At 36.6% G+C, this 20,721-nt stretch overlaps 3 protein-coding genes across 8 annotated transcripts in view; 1 reads left to right on the top strand and 2 right to left on the bottom strand.

Moving 5' to 3' along the window:
* Positions 1-993: 993 nt before the first annotated feature.
* On the bottom strand, positions 994-3,868 carry LOC147155611 (uncharacterized). Its single transcript, XM_086065793.1, has 3 exons — positions 3,722-3,868; positions 1,966-2,247; positions 994-1,516 (listed from the first exon to the last, which is right to left on the bottom strand). Exons 1-3 carry the CDS (start codon positions 3,722-3,724, stop codon positions 1,118-1,120), a joined length of 684 nt encoding a protein of 227 aa, XP_085921919.1. The 5' UTR covers positions 3,725-3,868; the 3' UTR covers positions 994-1,117.
* Positions 2,903-20,721, top strand: part of LOC147155610 (uncharacterized) — a 22,704-nt gene continuing 4,885 nt past the window's right edge. Inside the window, exons 1-6 of one of the 5 annotated variants that reach the window (XR_015092005.1) lie at positions 2,917-3,042; positions 3,770-3,783; positions 4,619-4,682; positions 6,256-6,333; positions 7,011-7,099; positions 9,237-9,397. Coding sequence is in view for 4 of the 5 variants with exons in the window: in XM_086065795.1 (XP_085921921.1) it covers positions 7,075-7,099 (25 nt within the window). In the remaining variant the exon portion in view is untranslated. Of the gene's footprint in view, positions 3,043-3,769; positions 3,784-4,618; positions 4,683-6,255; positions 6,334-7,010; positions 7,100-9,236; positions 9,398-20,721 lie in introns of those variants that run through there. The other 4 variants (XM_086065794.1, XM_086065795.1, XM_086065796.1 and 1 more) reach the window with 4 other exon arrangements.
* The window catches only part of LOC147155609 (natterin-4-like), a 14,761-nt gene continuing 8,451 nt past the window's right edge, over positions 14,412-20,721 (bottom strand). For both annotated transcript variants that reach the window (XM_086065792.1, XM_086065791.1), the window contains exons 4-5: positions 19,826-20,346; positions 14,412-17,071 (exon numbers count right to left, since the gene is read on the bottom strand). In XM_086065792.1, the coding sequence (XP_085921918.1) occupies positions 16,643-17,071; positions 19,826-20,346 (950 nt within the window). In that variant the 3' untranslated portion in view covers positions 14,412-16,642. The remainder of the gene's footprint in view (positions 17,072-19,825; positions 20,347-20,721) is intronic.

Genomic DNA, 20,721 nt, shown 5'->3' with positions numbered 1-20,721 from the left:
GGTCACCACCAAATTGTGATTCATGAGGATTCGGCCTGATGCCAGCGAAACTTGTCAACTGTACTTTGCCTTTGTTTACAGCTCTTTAAGTGTGAGATTTAACAAACCTGCAAATTTTTGTTCGGGTCACGGGTTCTTTGTACCCCAAAACCTGCTGCAAAAGTTCACCTTCAGACGGGACGGTTGTTCGACCCTCCTGGAAAGGCCTCAAAACAGATGAATAACATCTGCACAATCCAACATGCCATCTAACTCGAGACAGGAAAGAACTTCAAAATAAAGGTGTATCACGCTGGTCCTGACATCTTGTAGCTCACTCGCGCCAACCGTCGGTCCTCCAGCATGGCTGCCTGTGCACGCGACACACAGATGTGACATCACACGGTCGGGAAGGGTCTGTAGCAATGTTTATGTTTGTTTATCCCATTTCTACATTTGGGTCTTATAACCTGGCCGTACTAAATAATATACAGTAGATCATACCGTTATGATCTTTGTTGAAAAATGTTAATCTAAGGTACATTTAGTTTTTAAAAAAAGCCTTTAATTGAAAATATGTTTACCTAATCCATTTTTGATGAAACGGCAGTATTTGTTGATACACGAAAGATTTAAATTACAACATGTCCATCCACATTGATGACAAAACATCAGATGTGATGTCATTAATGTTCTAAGCCATGTAACAGAAAGGTTTCACATTTGTTGCAGTTTTCTCCCAGCTGTACTATATTGTTCTTTAAAAATGTATAATAATTTACCATTAATAACTAGCTAAATAACTGCCAAATATGTTAATTATTTCAGGGTTTAATTTTTGCTGTGGCTTAACTGACATTTCATCAGTCATCTTTTATTATATCTTACTTGTCAGTCATTTAAAAAAAATAATTGCAATACATAAGAACCAATTATTGAATAAAAAAATGCACAAAAATTATGTTACTAATATTATTTTCTGTAAATAAACATAAATAAATACTGTCTGCAAAATTTTTATTGTAGAAATATTTTATTATTTACAATCCATAAAAAATATTTAATGAGAAAAAATAATAGAAAGTGCAAAGGGATCAAATCATTGACACCGACAGGGATTGGTCACCCGACTAAACGTTTAAACCGTCACCCACTCGCAGAAAGTCACCTTTTTCTTCTCTCTTTTCTTTTCAGCCTCCTTTTCTCCTTTTTCTTCATCTTTCTTTTCACACACATTTTGCATGACTTTCTTCTCTTTCCTCTCTTGCTGCTTCCTCTCTTTCTTCTCATGCTCCTTTTGCTTCTTTTCTTTCCTCTCTTGCTCCTTCCTCTCTTTCCTCTCCTTCTCCTCGCACTCCTTCTTTTCCTTCTTTAGTTTCCTCTCGTGCTCTTTCCTTTCTTTTTTCTCTTTGGCCTCACGCTCCTTCTTTTCCTTCCTTTCTTTCTTCTCTTCGGCGGCACGCTCCTTCTTATTGTTCCTTTCTTTTTCGCCATCTTCTTTCTCTTGTTTTCTTCTCCATGTCTTCATGCCGTCACTCTTCAAATGAAAGAGAGACACCAACTGTCAATTTAACAATTCATCAATCCTATCAAAATGTATTACACTTGTACCGCCGCCTGCTGTCGACTTGAAATTACATCACACTACCTAAGGGCTCAGCTTTCGAACATCACATGACCAAACCCAGAAATCAAGTGGGTCGTGATGGTCGCCACCTGCGCCCTTAGGTGCTGTAATGTCATTTTCAGTCGACAGCTAGTGGCAAAATGGCAGGCACGTGCAACAGATAAAACCAGATGGACTTTCAGGCTTAATTCATATTCCACAAAGGCAGTATTAATCAGAATACCGTATAGACTAGTAAAGGCACTTGACCTCCCCTCTAAATGACGCTAACATGTAAACATGTTTTATAGAGGCGAATCACATAGAACACAGCGCTGCCCATAAATTAACCAATAGAAGAAAGGAGGAGAGGAGCTAACCGTTAGGTTGACGTATTGGTTCTCGAAGCCTTCAACGAGGATCTCGGTGTTGTGGTGGTCTTGGTTGGGGAGTTCCAGCTGGATGTACATGGTCTCCATCCAGGTCTCCAGACGCCCTTCAAGCTCCTCTGCTCTTTTCTGCCACTTTAGGTACTTTTGTCGGTGCCTCTCGAGCTGCGAAGTCTTGGTGCAGAGCAGCTCGGCCAGGTGCAGCTCGCGTGGGCTCCAATCACTCTTACAATCCTCAAAATATGTCTTTATGTCTTCAAGATGACTAAAATCCTGAGCAAACAACAAAACAGGATGTATAAAATATACATATGGTATGTACTGTGTATATATATATATATATATATATATATATATATATATAAATCCACCCGTTAGTGGAAAATTAATAATCAAGATTATTTTGATTGATATTGAAATCACGATTAATAAAAAACGTTTGTCAACAGACAAAACTCACTACTACAATCATAGCCTCATGCCGATTCATCCCTGCACGTTGAACACTTTATTCTTAAACACTCTTTTATATTTGTCAACTACAAATTATCTTGTAAATAAATTTCATGTGAAATTCCATCTTGCATTTTCATTCTGCTGCATCCATTCAAAATGAATAAACATCGTCCTTACCCTTACTGATATTTATTTTATCTTCTGTTGTTCAATTTTTATTTTCACAAGACTTGTTAGCTGCGCTAACCTGGGGCCTTGGGTATCTATTTTGTACCATATCATGTATATATCTTGAATAATTGAAAATGTAACTCTAACGTAAAAGAACAACCTGAAAATAAATCAGAAACAAAGTAAAATATGAATATACTAAAATAATAGCTATCAAAATTAATACTGTACAGTACATAAAAATACTGTTTATAATGGCGGTTCCTGTGCTGCGCGCGTTGACCTCCTGGGGGCCGTATAGTGCCGTTATTGATTAGGGTACACACTTACAATGAACCAAGAAGAGTAGAAAAAAACTTTTGATTTAGCTTTATTAAATAATACAACTCGCTTTTCACAGATTGTGGATACTATGTGCCTCTGAGAATTGCTATATTATCTGTAAGTATGTGCTCCTACAGCATTTGTGTGTGAATATTCGTTATTTGAAGGAATATCACTCCCGGAAGTCGATGCTAATTTCCCGTTAGCAATGGTTCCATACATTGGCACTTTAGCATTTGGCGATTGTATTTAAAAGGAAGCATGTCTTGTATTTAAATATACAATGTACAAATATTTTTGTTGAGTGATTAGTTTTACAGTAATCTCCAACTAAGGTGTCATTAAACAGTTTAAAGCACTGTCGGGGAAAGCAGAATAACAAAGCGCAAGTAACATGGTGCATTCAGGGCACTTTCACAACGTTAGACTTACCACTGGCTCACGCCTTCGTTCGTACATGAACCGTTTTTCTTCGATGATAAGAATGTTTCTAAAAATCGAAAGAAGCCAATCGAACTCCACTATGACATAATTTACTTTTCTAAAGAAATTAAAGGACTGGGGAGGTTTTCTTTAAAACACAAATGACATATACTGTACATATAGTAAGACTGTTTCTCCAAAATGACATGATGTACAGTACATTCATTGTACAGCACATAGTAAGACATTTAAAACATACATACTATGGCTCTGATTATACAGTTTTACTTAAAAATACATAATGTATACACAGTAAAACTTAGCTCCCCAAAAAGCAACATTATGCATTATTGCATGTACATTTTTGACTCACCATGTTGACGTGTGCTTTTCTCTGTGCTCGCTTGCTGGCTGTGTACAGGTGCAGAGTCAGAAGTGAGTATGAGTGGCACTGCAAACTGCACAATATATACCTGTACTGTAAGTGCACACAAGATCAGTTACTCAAAGGGCATTGAACATGAAAGAGGTGAAACTCTTTGACGGGGCGTGGCCAGGGCGCTGATTGGCTGGATGTGTGTGATGTCATCAGGACATGGCCAAGTTGTTGTTGTGTGGCATTGTTTATCAGCATGTTGATGTGTTTTGCATGGCAATACATCAGTTGTTTTATGAATTATATGAAGATCGTCATTATGAAGTGTTTTCCTAGTTACAGAATTGACTTGGTGTTTTTAACCCATTTAACACTCGCTTGGAAGTTAGAGCAGGTGGAATATTTCCAAATTCTATGTACTGTATTGCAAGATAGCTTGCCAGCTTCCAAACAACAATAACAAAGGTTTAGCTAACAGGCCAATTTTGTTTGAAGATTTTAATAGTCACATTTAACTACACTGTGGTGATTTATGAAGCTCATACTAACTTTTGTAACTAATTTGAGGGGACAGTGATGCTCAACACATCAGTGGAACATTCAACCCAGGACTTATTTCTCATACACTATTGCATTGGCGACCATTTTGGGTTCATATCAGTGGTCAGTTTTTCAACTGAGATTCACTCACATGGCCAAGATGAGAACAATAAAGAGACTGTGTAAAACAGTACCTGTTCAAGAATTTTAATTTAGGTGAATAAAGTATTAATGCCATAACAGTTTGGTTGGTTGTTGTCATAGGTATAAGAATGTAATTATGTGTAAATATGGTTGTAAAAGTAGTTTTCTTTGAACCCAAAATATTTTTAAACTTTTGGACTATTCTGTCAGGTCTACGTTGTGAGGTGGAAGGAAGGTGGACCCAGATGGAGAGAAACAGAGCGACAAGGCAGAGGTATGAAGTCTAAATTGTTTAATTAGATCAAAACGGTAGTAATAACAAAATCAAAACTGTGTTTTGGTACGTACCGGAACACAGGCGGAACTTGTGATTCGAATCGCGTTCCTAAATCTGTCTCAGAATCAGGTTGTTACGTGACAGTTGCCTTTCGTGTTCCATTACGCCTCCAAACGTCACATTGTTTTAGCAAGTGAACATCATGTTATCCCCTTTCTAAAATTGAATAATATCCCACCATTGCACTATATTAAAATGTCTTGAATATGAAAAAAATCCAACCTAAATATACTTCGTATGTGAAATTGCTCTTTCTGCTGATTCATCTCCCTACATCATAAAATGTCAACAGTTTTGAACGCGGCGGTTGGTTCAGTGGTAATGTAGCCGCACAATGGACTGATGATAGTCCGTTGCAGGTTCAATTCCTGGTCCAGATGACATGTTTTGTGCAGGTCATTCTTTATTCCTTTCTAATACTTTCTGTCAAAGCTTAAAATGCCCTGTCGCCAAAAACAAAAAAACAAAACAAAGAACAAACTGTCTTTGAAATGTAGCCTACAAGTTTTTGATTAAATCTGATAGTATAGTACTGTGGGTTTCATCAAATAATTGATGTTGTTGTATGTCATGTTGAGAAATGATCTGTTTCAAAGGAAAAATAAAAAACAAACCAAGCAACAAAAAGCTCATTTGTACTTTATACTTATTTTGATGGTGTGGGGGTTATTCAGTTTTTTGTTTCCCATAATATTATTTCTCTCTCTTATGGCGTCCATTACAATTACAGTAAATGCCGATTGCCAGTTGTGTAAATTAGGTATTAGGTAATTGTTAATTCCTTTACTGGGGAGCTGGCAACACTGCTCTACTGTTTGAATGGAATATTTTACAATTGGCCAACAGATGTCGCTGTAGGGAGCTTTTTCGAATGTTCCAAAAGATCGATTATTTTTGTGAATCAATTGTTCCAAATGATTTGATCGTTTCAATGTTCCATTTCTGCCATCCCTACAAAACGGGGAGGAGAACCAGGAGCAGAGTCAGAATAAGAAAACAACGTCCATGATCAAACGCAAACGAGGCAAGATGTTGGCAAGACGCGGTGGCACAGCAAGGCATGGCAACGGGGTTCATAAGACAATGGACCGACAAGGACTTACAGGAAGCAGGAGGCTAAATACACAAACACTGATTGACATAACAAGACACACCCGGGCAAGACACAAGTGGCTGAGGGCACTGATTGGTTGACAGGCGAGGAAGGGCAGGCAGACACAGGTGGACATGACAATGCTTGAAGAGACAAGGGAAACACAAGGAAAACAGAACCAAAACACAGATCATGACTAAAATGACTTGAGGAATAAATCAACTAAACCCATCCCAAGCCATGACTTATCTCACCGTCGTGGCTGAATGACTGCCATTTGCCGCCCGGACTGTTGGCTAACGATTTGACCAAACACTGCTGACTGTCAACTTTGGTCTGCTCAACATTCGGCATGAGTAAAAAACATCTCAACCCGGGACTCCTCATTCACCGTAAAACTGATTTTCTCTGTTCAAGCGAAATTTGGAAACAACCAAATGACTTTTCTCCACTAGAAGAAACAACTTCTTCTCCCAATGTTTACATCTGCAATCGGTGAGTCGTCTTCTTCGTGTATTTTTATGACGGTTAGCAAAATATGTTTATGTGCCCTACAGTCAACTACTGGAATGGAGTGTATTGAGTAGCCTATGCCAACTAACCAGCGTTCGACCAGCATGTATTTAATAAAATGATAAACATTTCACATTAATCGTAGTAACTGCAAAAATATATTTGTTTATTTATTTGCACTTTTCTCAAAACAAAATGTTAAATGGTTGGTTGTATGAATGTTTTTGTAATTAAACGTGCTGTAAAATGTATTCCTAAATAATTGGAAGTCATTTAAAAATAGTCATAGTTACTGCCAGATATATATTAATTCAGGTACCTGTGGTTTTAATGGACATTTAATCAATAACGTGTAATTTAATAAAACAAAATAACTGTTGGTGTATTTTTTCAGTCGTCCACCAGATGCTGCTGTTTCGCAACAAATGAACCCTAACGTGCTTTACTGCTTCTCATTTTTATGTCAGGAATTACTTGTTAATTTACACGTTGGCATGCTGAGTAGTTTTATTGATGTTAAAGGTAGAAGCTAAGAAAATTAATCTGCAGCTGATTTATTGAAGATGAGCTACTCTCAAATCTATTCTCCATGTTTTCACACTTTCAAATGCAATGTATTATCCATTAATTTCAAACCCACAATTTGTTTTCTTTTTCAGCCAAGTATGCCAAGATGATGGGCAAAAGTCATAATAGGTGTCTGATCAAAGAACATTTCCAAGGATGACGTCTACTTTTCTGCCTTTTGGTGAGTCTTCAAATCTTTCTGTATCTCTTACACCCTGCTGATGATGAAAATCCTGCCTTGGGCTGTGTTTCAATAGTCATAAAATGTGAAGACTAAATGTTAAACATGTTAAATGTTTTTGTTCTAAGCTGTTAATCAGAATGGGCTACTAGTAACCTGAAGAGTTATGTGTATCTTCTAAACTCGGCAGATTCTAAGATATGTATCACATAACTTTGGGTGTCATACTTCTGTTTAATGATTCATCTATTACATAAATTCTTAATACAGTAATTCACTTCAATACCGGAAGCCTGTATGCAAACTTCCATCATATAAAGATTTTTTTTTTAATAGTTTTTTTGGGGGGGGGGGGGGCATTCCACATTTATTTTTCATTTATTTATTGAATTTGGTTATTTTTGCTGTGGCATAGGGAGAGTCTGACATAGACTGGCATGTCGATCAACCAATAGGCGAATGGTTCAAAACAAAACACACTTAGTACCGCCCTCTCATTTAAATAATATTTCCTTATGCATTTCATGCTGACATTGTCTACAGCATGAAATAAATATGAGAGCAGAGTGGTTTTATTAATTATTTGATATTTGATTCTAGTTATATATTTATTTTTGTACTTATTTCCACATTTATTTTTATATTTGTACTAGCTTGTTTTTATTTTTGTATTTATTTTTACTTTTATTTATCTGTGTATATATAAATATATTTGTTTATATTTCTATTTGGGAGCGGCATGGTGGCTGACTAGTTAGCACGTTTGCCTCCCAGTGCAGAGGACGTGAGATCGAGTCCGGGCTTTGGCCTTCCTGGGTGGAGTTTGCATGTTCTCCCCGTGCTTGTGGGTTTCATCCGGGTACTCCGGTTTCCTCCCACATTCCAAAGACATGCATGGCAGGTTAATTGAACACTCCAAATTGTCTATAGGTGTGATTGTGATTGTGAGTGTGATCAATCCTTTTGGTGCGTCAGCTCACCAGTTGCCATGAAGCACTTGGAGATGCCATATTCAGTTTTCCATGCCGCAGAACACTTCCTTGTCCACTATCAGGACTCAAAGGGTCAAGTATTGATGACATTTGTGCAGATGGAGCAGCAGAAGCAGTTTTTCCTCATCAGCTTAGCAGTTTATGTGACAACCTGCAAAGTCAACAAGTACTTCAGAAAAGGATACTGAACATTTACTACTTGACATCAATTGAATTTACTTTTCTTTATTAAACCACATATGTCCGCATTCTGAGCAGACCAAAATAATTTAGTGTTGGAGTGAGCAGTCACGTAAAGCAGTTCTGAAGGTAATATATCCCTTTTTTAGTGGGTTTCACGCTCACCTTGAAAAAACTGTTTATTCTTCAAAGTTGCCGCTAGGTCCAAACAACACATTTTTATCAACTTTTCATCTGTAGTTGATCATTATATTTTAGAAATGACAAAAAAGGAAATTCAAAAAAAAAAAAAAACACACACACATACACAAAGCCTTATTAAATCTTCCTCTCTGGATGATTTTGGAAAGATAATTGGTCCCTTGTGAAAGATCAGACAGGCCTCTTCTTTGGAATCAAATCAAGAAAAGATTTTTTGAATATTTGCTTGTAAATTAATTTGTCTGTCATTCACGTAAGCCTTGTGAAGAGAGTCGGTCAACAATAATAACAGAACCGCTGAGGCACAATGATAACAATGAGCTTTGTGTGTAATGGATTCATAACGGGACCAAAACAGGTTCACTTTAGAATGTACACTGTAAATAATTGTAGAATTAACAGTAAAGAACGGGTTTACAACAAATGCCAACAACTTATTGTAGAATCAATTAATAGCTCAACCCCTTGGCAACAAAAGTGACTACACCCGTAAGTAAAACAGCCTTCATTAAGCACAATTTGTCATTTTTTCTCCCCAGTGTCATACGACTTGTGTTAAAATGTCTCAGATGTGAATAGGGAGCAGGTGTGTTAAAATAAATTTTATGCAACAGGTCCAGCGATGTGTATCACAGGAACAAAAATATTTATCTGTATGTGCAGGTAGAAAGCAGAAACAAATGAGAAATATGTGTGCTGCTCTCTTCCCAGAATATGTTATATACAAATATATATATATATATATTAAAAAAAACATTAAAAAGGTGGTGGTTCCTCAAGTTCAGCACTGTGAGACTGTCGCCCACTCGTTGTCGACGGAGTGGAAGGTGCCATCACAACACTCATGCAAGGTGCAAATGGCGATTCATAAGGCGACGGCCGACGTACCATACAAGGCCCTCCTCACCCGCACGTACCACAATGGCAAGACCCAGAGGACGACCATATCGGGCACCTTCAACGGCGTCATCTTTGAAGATGTGGGCGCTGTGATGGAGTGCCTGCCCATGATGACCGTGATGTCATCTTCTTGGGACGCACCATCACATTGTTTTCTTCTAATAAAGTGAGCCTGTGGACATCCAGTTCCTTTGTTGCTCTCCAGTTTTTGCTGTCCAGCTGCGCCGTCCATGGCCGATCAGCCATCGCGCGTTACAGTATGAAATCCAAATATGGATGGATGTTTTATCAAACACACCACATACAAACAAAATAACCATTACAGCAAATCTCTTATTTAATGCAGGTGTTTCACCACTTTTTTCAACATTTCAAATATTGACTTCTCAATCCAACACACTTGTTTGTAATGAAAATACATCTTTTTACTGTATTAACACACTAATATTTCTTATAAGTGTAAATCAGCGACTTAAATGTCGTTTCTACGCTACTTGATTCCTTTAATTTACTTTCTTCTTTCATCAATACAGGTCACGAAATGACCCATATAACAAGATTCAATATTATACTGTATCGTAAAAGAAAAAAATATGATGTTCTAAACAATTCTTATTCATTAAACTATTCTATCGATTAAATCCCACTTATAAGTTCTAAAACTGCAGATGGCTTTCTAAACATTCAAGAGTGTACAGTAGTGTCCAACTGAAGAAAGATAAAGACAAAATACAACTTTGCTAGCAAGACTTCTTTTTTTTAACACCTTGTAAGTAACCATCCATCCATCCACCACATCTGGCTCCTTTCAACGGGGAGGAGCAGCAGCTTGACAGTAGTGTCCAACTGAAGAAAGATAAAGACAAAATACAACTTTGCTATCAAGACATACATAGGAAACTCATTTCGACCGTTTGTATCTGGGACCTCATTCTTTTGGTCACAAGCTGTAGGTTGTAACAAAATAAATGAGCTGCCTCAGGCCAAAAAGTAAATATGTCTTAAGACATTAATGTTCTCATAAGTAATTGGCACCAATCAAAATAGCTTTGTAATTACTTACAGATGCCACACGATGGCAGCAAAGCACTTTTCCCCCTATGAGACAAGGCTATGTATGAACTAAATCAAACACCTTCATTGGCCCAAAGATGCCACAAAATGGCGCCAAAGCAATATTGTTATATTAGACATGGCTTTCAGCTAATATAAATAGTTCAAATGAATTTTTGACGTCTATAGCCGTCAATGGCAGTGAATAATTTAAATATTCTTAGGACACAAAAACCTGTTTTTTGGGCATCCCATGCGCTGCTCTGTTACTTGAAGACGCCAGTCTTCAAATGTTTGTCTTAAAACGTCTTGATGTACAAAAATGTCTTGAGACATCTTTAGTTTGGTTATTACGTCATTTTAGGACATCTTAAGACATGTTGATGGCTGGGTTACATACATGTATAAATGATATGCTTAATGATGTTTACAGGAGGAAAAATTGATGTTTTTCATTAAAGAATTATAACTAATTCAACAAAAGATGCCTCTGCCAAATCTAATATTGGGATCTAAGGAACTGAGCGATAAAAGAAAAATGGGGTCTTCAAATCAGCACATATTGTCCACTTGTTAAAAAAAATTGTGAGCACCCGCTACAAACTCCTCCACCCCCACCTACCTTCTAAATGATAAAAAAAAAAAAACTATTGACGATTCCTAAATAGCTGTTTAGAAAATGATGCAATACATAATCAAGAAATGCTGATTCTATCATTTATAAAGTATTAAAATGCAATCATTGAGCACATTATAGATGAGCTTATTAACGATGGGTAACACATTTATGATTGATGATGATTTATGATTTATTAACTACATACTAATGATTATGTCAGAAACATGCTTTATAAATGATTAACTTACTATTAACCTAATGCTTAACTGATGCTTAGGACAGTCAGTTAGTGTCAATCTGTGAAACAACTGTTCTGAAAGTTTGTTTGTTTGTTTGTTTGTTTGTTTGTTTTTTTAGTTTTTGATTTTGACCATGTTGAATTTTTTATTTGCCAATGAACCCAATACAAATTTCCATTCATTCATTCATTCATTCATTCATTTGTTCATTCATTCATTCATTCATTCATTCATTCACTCATTCACTCATTCACACATTCACTCATTCACACATTAACACATTCACACATTCACACATTGTGCTAACTGTAGCCTAAATGTACACAACCATTTGCACAGATCCACTCAGGCAATTGAGACATGTACTAAGACATTGGCAATTTGATGAAAGCAATGAGAAATGCCATTCAGTTGAGACCGATTGTAAGGTGGTTTTGGGATTTGTCCATGGTATTTTGAAAATGTCACCTTAGTTTCAAGAAATGTGCCAAAACTGTAATAACATGGGACGAGAGCAGCACACATCTTTCTCATTTGTTTCTGCTTTCTACCTGCACATACAGGTAAACATTTTTATTTCTGCGGTATACATTGCTGGACCTGTAACATAATACTAAATTTAAAGCACCTGCTCCCTATTTAAATCTGAGACATTTGACAGTTTTTCTCCATATGTTTGGCATATTTTTTGAAACTAAGGTGACATTTTCAAAATACCATAGACAAATGCCAAGACTACCTTACAATTGGTCTCAACCGAATGGCATTTCTCATTGCTTTTATCAAAGTGCCATAATAAAAATTCTTTATTTCAGGATATACCCCTTGAGATGCAACATCTCATTTTGCATGGGGATCCCAAAGTGGCTTAATCAAATAACTGCAAAATTGTGAGGAGTGTACTCACTTGTGTGAGATACTTTAAGTCTAATTTCAAAATCTAACCCAGGCTTGAAACCCTAACTTCACGATAAGTTGAACCCATCTATAATCTTTTTGGAATACTACTTTCGATGGCACACACAATGAAGCGACAAGTGTTGTCAAAGCTTTATTGTGGAAGAGTATTTGAACTGACATCACTGAATGAATCAATCAATCAATCAATCAAACTTTATTTATATAGTGCTATGTTAAAATGCAACTCAAAGTGCTGAGCAATTAAAACATCCATTGATGTGTTGACACACTGCAAAAACTCCTTAATATTAGATCAAATACACTTGTTTTTAATGTAAACAAGTGAAATTATCAGTGCGATAAGATACAGTAATTTACTAACTTTGATTTCTTGGAATAAGAAAAATGTGTAGATCCATACTAAAGTAAAACTTCTCTGCCATGTGCAATAGATGGCACCTCTGGAGTTGATAACATCTTAGAGCTGTGGCGTCAGCAATACAGTAGATTGTTCAACTGTTTTCCGCATGAGTCTTATGATCTGTTTGATGTTGACCATGCAGACGTAATTAAGCCAGATGAAATCCACAAAGCTGTTACTAAACTGGCTGATAATAAAGCATGTGGGCAGGATAGGGTTACAGCTGAACATCTAAAGTTCGCAAGTGCTAGGTTAGCACCTGTGCTCTCCATCTGCCTTACAGCTTTTCTCCTAGACGGATAGCTCTGGCCTGCATTGTGTCAAAAGTTCTGGAAACAATCCTCTTGGACAGGATATCCCATTTAATCAAATCTACAGATAATCAGTTTGGGTTTAAGGCTATGATGGGCACAGACATGTGTGTTTATGCATTCATCTTGTGAATGGAATCTTGTGAAGCTTGTGAATCATTTACTGTATGCTGACGATGTAGTTGTGTTTAGCCCGAGCTCTGCTGGCCTACAGCAGCTTATTAACATCTGTGCAGACTATGGTGAGCTGTTTGACATCAAGTACAACACGACTAAGAGTGTGATTATGATTTGTAGAACTAAGGAGGACAAGCACATGAACTTTCCTGATTTTTATTTGTTAAATGTGAAATTAAATGTAACGTATAAGGTGAAATATCTTGGACACATCATCACTGCCCATATGGCAGATGATGATGATATCTACAGGCAGTGTAGGATATTGTATGCCCAGGCTAATACACTGCTGAGCAAGTTTGGTACATGTTCTGATGATGTAAAGTTGTTCCTGTTTAAATCATTTTGTACACCTTTGTATACAGCTCACCTTTAGCATAGTATGTATAGGTGGTCTATAATGATATTTCTGCGAGTGCTTTTAAGAAGGCCACGATGGACTAGTGCAACTGAGATGTTTGTCTCTGCGCGAGTGAACACTTTGCAAGCTGTACTAAGAACTTTAATTTGTAGTTTTATTGGTAGACTGAAAAAGTCTCAAAATGAAATTTTGGTGTCACTCCACTTCAGGTGATGGGTATGGGATGTTTCATAGGTTTCAGGTGAATTAATGAGTACAAACAAAAGAATGGCAAAAATAGGGTTAAATACCCTTTGTGTCTAAATAATGTCAAAAAGAGAATTTAATAATTAAAATGACTCAAATAAAATGTATTAAAGTCAAAAACCAAGAATTCCTCAAACCCAATAATAATGCCAAAAAGCAGTAAATCTACTAATATTAGAAAAAGTCTGAGTAATAAGAGGAGGGATTCTATTATATATTTTCAGTTTGTATACTAAGACAAAAGTCTTATAACTGAATAAAGTGTTTTAATTTACCAGTTAATTCTTCCAAATTAGCAAATCTTAGTTTAAAATTTACTAAATTTGATAATCAAACTTTAGACTACATTAAAGTAATAATCCTATCTTTAAATTCTTCTGACAACTCAGAGAAAATATTTCAATCAGATAAAAGTAGGTCTCTATTTCTGATAATCCCTTATAAGACAATTTTCAAACTAAAGTTATTTAAATTCTTACTTTAATTAAATAAAGTATTTAAATGTATAAGTTAATTCTCCTAATCACTAATAAGAAAGATTGTTAAAAATAATAATTCTAACTTTATTTCACAAAGTGACAATTCAAAATTGTCTGAATAAAATTGTTTGTATAGACTACTCTGAATGTCTAGTATGCAGTTTCTCTTTCACTCTAAAACTATCATAAAATAAGCTAGACCCAACTCAAAGTAAGAAGAAATAACTAGGAGAGAATTTTTATTTATTTTTATTAACTATTTAGAAATAATACAACTGCTCGATATTACACAGACATCACTTTTCTGGGCAATTTCACAGCGCGAGCCTGATGCAACTCTTGCAGAGATTACTTATCTAAAACCCACCTACTGCAAAAAGAAAAAAGAAAGAAAAAACACACAATATGGACGAAAGTCAGTAATTCTTTAGGACTAAATATTCGTACTTACTGGATTGCAAGGGAAAATAATAATAATAAAATCCATTAAGTGAGGGCAAAATAAACTTCCAGTGAAATAATCCATTATAGGTGGAAAAAAGTGAGTGGCCGGTTCTCGTTTTCCACGTAGATCTGAAAATTTTAAGACAGATGACTTCCCCATTCACCCCGCTGCTCGAGAGTGGTTCCCCTTCTCTGTCTTATTTCTAAATTTAGCTGTATTCAATATAAGACGAGTATTTTTCCTTTTTTAGTCCTGCGTTCTTACACAGTTGCTGTTTAGAGACGATAACTGTCTTTTTCAAAGCACTATCACGAACGGGCCTCTACGTCATCTCCCCAATACATCAGCGTGCTCAAGGGTAGTCCCCCTTTGCTGCATTTGTCTTTCTAAACTAAAAAGTTTTAAAACTCAACTCACTTATAACAATATAACTACTCCACTGTTTGGATTAAATCACTTAAAGTTTCACACAAATGCCCTTTATATCAACAATTTCATGTCACATACCATTTTGTTTAATAAAAAAAAAAAATTGGTATAAAATATCACACCTATATGGTACTGGTTATAACTATGTGTTTAAATTGTAAGATAAATGTATGTACACACATGTCATTAGCCCTTTAATCTCACTAGTTAATGACGGCCTACTGCGTTTCATGGCTTATAATAGAGAATAGCCATTCTTCAATTTTAACACACAAACGAAAAGTTTGTGGACATCTAATCCTTCTTAATAAGAGCAAGCTGTTTCTGTTTAATACTGTGGTGCCAATAAGTTTACCGAGTACACTTTTGGCATCAGCCATAAGCAAATATAAAACGTAATCTATATCAATAAACTCAAATGCTTTGATTAAATATGTGTGAGAATCATTTATCTCCTAACTCATTCACTGCCTTGACAGTTATAGACGTCAAAAATTCATTTGAACAATTTTTATGAGTTTAACATTTTTTTTCCATTTTTATTAACAAGAGTATGAAAACATTTTTTTGTACATTTAGAACAGATATAACATTTGTGATTAATCGTGAGTTAACTAGTGAAGTCATGCGATTAATTACATTTACAAATTTTAATCGCCTGATGCCCCTAATTTTTAATAATCTTTTCTTTTTCTTTTTTCTTTTTTCTTTTTTTTAATGTTTTTTTTTTTAAGAAAAGATTATTAAAAATTAGGGGCGCCGGGCGGCTGTCATTTAAAAAAAATAATTAATCGCATGACTTCACTAGTTAACTTACAATTAATCACAAATTTTATATCTGTTCTAATACAAAAAAAATTCTAGGTTTTCATACTTTTGTTGACAAAAGTGGGAAAAAATGTTGAACTAATAGAAATATTCATCCATTTTCTTAACCGCTTGTCCTCACAAGGGTCGCGCTGAAGCCTATCCCAGCCGGCATCGGGCAGTAGGCAGGTGTATGCCCTGAACTGGTTGCCAGCCTATGGACAATTTAGAGTGTTCAATTAACCTACCATGCATGTCTTTGGAATGTGGGAGTAAACCAGAGCACCCGGAGAAAACCCACGCAAGCACGGGGAGAACATGCAAACTCCACCCAGGAAGGCCGAAGCCCGGACTCGATCTCACGTCCTCAGGACTGGGAGGCGTTCGTGCTAACCAGTCACCCACCGTATTTTAGTATTTTTTTTTAAATCACATCAGGCGATTACATTTTTTATTTGTTATTAATCGCATCACTTCAATAGTTAACTCACGATTAATCACAAATTTGATATTTGTTATAAATGTACAATAAAAAAATGTCTAGGTTTTCATACTCTTGTTAACAAAAGAAAAAAAAACATGTTTAAACTAATTGCAATAGTTAAAATGAATTTTTGACATCTATAGCTGTCAATGGCAGTGAATGAGTTAATCTTTGAAATTCTGCTCTTGCATACTATATTATTCTCAAAACAAGATCAATAAGACTTTATGGCTTGATATAAGAGTTTAAGGCTAGGTTAGATAGCTGATTTATGCAGTAACATGTGATAATCACGGTCATCATGGGCAGGGCTCTGCGTTGTACACGGGCCGGCAACGCTGCATCCTAGCTTGCGCGTCTTCAACGACGACGCCGTTGAAGGTGCCCGATATGGTCGTCATCCTGGTACTGCCGTTGCTGTACTTGCGGGTGAGGCGGGCCTTGTACGGTATGTCGATCGTCGTCTTCCGTATCTCCATTCGCATCTCGCATGAGTGGTTGGGTGGCACCTCCCCATTCACGGTCACCGAGCGGGAGATGGTCTCCGCGTGGGTGGTCTTGCTGGAGAACTGGAAGGTCATCTCACTGCTCAAACTCAGGTTGCCTGACGACAGTAGCGGGACATTGGTCGTGATTCTGCTGTTGACGCCCATCTTGATAGCCTGGTCCATGTTCCATGTGTTCTCAATCTTGGTAGTCTCGGTGATAGTCAGCGTCTTGGTCACCTTCTGTGAAATTTCACATGGGGAATCGTCAAAGTACTGTTTTCCAAATTGAACATGTTCCACAAACCGTGGAATTTTAAGACTGTAATACAAAATCAAAAATTCCATGGGAATTCCTGGGAATTTATAGTGAGAGTCACATATTTAATGGAAAAGTATCAAACTCAAGTGAAGGGGTGGAGAATCTCCAGTAAATTTCTGGAAAGATTTTTTATTTTTTTTTGTAAATATCTTTAGATGTTTGAAAGTCAGAATTTTTAAACACTGTATTGCAAATGGGAAATGTTCCATTGGAACTCCTGGGAATTTATAGTAATGAATGGGGAATTGACGGTTATTTGAAGCTGCTCAATGTAGAAAATTACCCAAAAATATCTATACAATAGCTTATTTAGATAGATAGATAATACAATATTTAGGAACTATTTTGGATAACTAGTTGACTTGTAATACAGATAAAATTCTGAAGAAGGCCAATCAGAGATTGTTCTTTTTGATGAAGTTGAGGATTTCTCACTTGTGAAAATGTTCTATTCGTCATTCGTTGAATCCTTACTCACATTTGCAATAATTTGTTGGTTTTGCAATCTCAGCCTGGTTAATAAAAACAAGCTAGCGGGTGTTGTCAAGCAGTGTAGAAAGATAACTGGGATTGATGTTATTGGTCTCAGCCAGGTCTACCAAACTTGATTTAATTGAAGGGCTATGGGCATCCTGGCAGAACCCCAGCACCCCCCCCCTTTTTTTTACAGAGTTTCAATTATTGCCATCAGGAAGAAGGTTGGCCTTGTCTAAGAAGGCAAAGTCCAATCAATACCAGAGATCATTTGTACCATCAGGTGTTAAATTTTTTAAATCACTTATGAGTTGTATTCCTTGTATCATGATGACATTTGTGACTTGTTTTTTATTGTTTGTTTTTTGTTTGAAAAAAACAAAAACTAAATAAAAAACAGAATTTTTTTACATTATCTGCAAGTTAAAAGTATGATAGAGAAACAAATTCCAACACTTCGGCGTACTCTCCAACCGCCTGTTTTAGCTAAAGATATTACAAAGCTTTCTCCGACAAAAAAAAACTCTCAAAAATATATGTTACTTTCGTATACTGATAAAATGTATTTACCGAGCATGAAATAGGAGACAGACTTGTCTATAGCGCCGGAATCTGACTTTTGGATTCAAGTTTGTGAAAACGTATTTAAAATAGCAAAACACAAAAATTTACTACAACTTATCTAACATAAAATTATTTAAAGAACATACATTACTCAATATATGATGAAGAAAATGGGACTCTCAGACTCCGACATTTGTCTCCAGTGTTTACAAAACACTACAGACACTTATTTTCATGCTTTATGGTTATGTACTCCGGTTATGTATTTCTGGACTAAAGTCTTAGAAAAACTCTCCGCTATCTTGGACTGTAGGATACCTTTATCTCCAAACTTGTGTTTGCTAGGTGACCTAACAACAACTGACTTACCACGTTAACAATTTTAATCTACACTTGCAGCTCTTATCGCTAAAAGAAATATTCTTGTTAACTGGAAAAATTAGCAATCTCTGAATATCGACCAATGGTCTAATCTCCTTATAAATCACATTTTAATGGAAAAAAATCTCTGCTTCGAATAAAAACCAAACATAAAAATGTATACAAACATGGTCTACGTGTATAGAATCTTTTAATCTAAATCTGGTTACTTCATTCTGCCTGTTAGTCTTATTCTGCCTGGTGGGCGGGTTCGCCTCCTGCCCCCGCCGGGTTGGTCGCTCCTCTTTAACTCACTGCACTAGTTTTGCACAATACACTTTGTTAATAGACACATAGGTTTAATAGGTTTTAGGTGAATTAATGAGCACACACTCACACGCACGCACATACTCACGCACATTAAAAAAAAAAAAAGAGAGAGAGAGAGAGAGCAATGATGATGACATGTCGAATCGGTAAGATTACCAAATGAACTGATACTGAATGAACTGAAATACTGAGCTCTCTCTCCCCCCCCCAAAAAAGAAGAAAAAAAAGAATACATTTCCAGTGAATTTCTGAAAAACTTCCACAGAAAGTTAAACCATGGGATTTTAAATGACTATATGTCTGCGATTGGCTGACAACCAGGTCAAGGTGTACCCGGCCTTCTGCCCAAAGACGGGTCTGTGACCCTCGTGAGGTTAAGCGGTTCAGATGGATGGATGGATTAGAAATGTGAACAAATTCCATGGGAATTCCTGGGAATAGTAATCAGTTTGGAAGTGATGGCTATTTAATGGAAAAGTAAAACATTCAAACAAAGGGGTGGAAAAAATCCACTCAGTAAGTATCAAGAAAGTCTGTGAAAATTTAGATGGAGAACTGTGGAAATATTGTTTTCTTAATTGAAAACATCCGAAAGGAAATTATGGGGTTTTTTTGGGGGGGAAATTGGGAGTAATTTAGGAAAATTTCCCGTGTGTTTTTAACAACATTATGTCAAGTTTTCATACATTTTCATGGGAAGTTAGGCTCAAAAGTTTTGAGTTTTTGTATTCCAAAATGGAAACCTGCCAATGGAATTTGTAGGGAACTCACAGGGACTTGAGGGTAATTTAATGCAAAAAGATACAATCAAAGGGATGGAAAAGTGCTAGTAAATGTCTGGAAAATTTCCATTGGAAGTTTTGCTGTACTATTTTGAAACCTCGTGTTACAAATTTGAAATATTCCACGACCATTCTTGGATTTGATAGAAATTGAGAATTGACTACCTTGCACAGCTCATTGGTCATATTGGTGATGTGAATGGTCTGGGGCGAGTTCTCGAAGATGGCAGCACGGTCCAGGTCGTAGCGGACGTTGGAGATGTGCTGCTCGTACGCGTCCTGGTTGATGGTCAGGAATTGGTAGCTATTGTACCTGTACTCGTAGCCCTTCCATGGCAGGTAGAAGGCAGCTTTCTCTACCTTGCCAAGGCCGTATTTGTTCCTGCCCACGTAGACGTTGCGAAAGGAGCACGTCCTCACACTGTTCAGCGGCACAGAGCCGTATGAGCCGTCCTTCCACTCCAGGATTTCAAAGATGTCAATGTTGGTCAGGATGTAGAAATTGGTGGTCTTCTTGTGCTCGAATTCCCCAGAGGGGAAGTGGCAGTAGGGTCCCAGGGCGTGGCTGTAGAAGCCCGGTATGCAATTGTACATACACACATAGTCGGTGCGCTCTGTGTAGAGGTTGTAGATGCCCACTGCATCAGGGGGCAGTGACCCTTTCCACTTCTCCCACTTTAGGGGGTCTGCGGGGGAAAACGAAATGGTTATGAGGAGACTCAATTGCCAGGACCTGACATGATACAGTTTGTGCTCAAAGGACATGTGTGAGCCAGGTCATTCGTAGATAATGTTATACAAATGAAAACAAAGTAAAATATGTTGATTTTAATAATAAAATAATCATTCTCCTGTTTTACTTTGATTATTTATAAATACTAGACGTACAATTTCTGGAGAAATTGTGTGTGAATGCTGAAAGCTGAATGCTAATATTTGAATGCATATGGAATGTTTTGGAATGCTTATGAAGAATACTGAAATAATAGTTATGTGAACATTGCAACTTATCAGTTAGTTGTATGATAAATAAATAAATAAATGAATAAATAAATGAAAAC

The sequence above is a fragment of the Leptonotus elevatus genome, chromosome 21 (genome assembly GCF_054856555.1).
Source record: "Leptonotus elevatus isolate MCC_2025b chromosome 21, RoL_Lele_1.0, whole genome shotgun sequence".
NCBI classification, from domain to species: Eukaryota; Metazoa; Chordata; class Actinopteri; order Syngnathiformes; family Syngnathidae; genus Leptonotus; species Leptonotus elevatus.
This window is presented reverse-complemented; position numbering and strand designations above follow the sequence as displayed.

Bases quoted from the DNA above. Each gene is read 5' to 3' on its own strand.
- LOC147155611 (XM_086065793.1), bottom strand. The intron at 1,517-1,965 runs GTTAGCTCCTCT...TTTCATTTGAAG, and splicing joins ACCAATACGTCAACCTAACG to AGTGACGGCATGAAGACATG.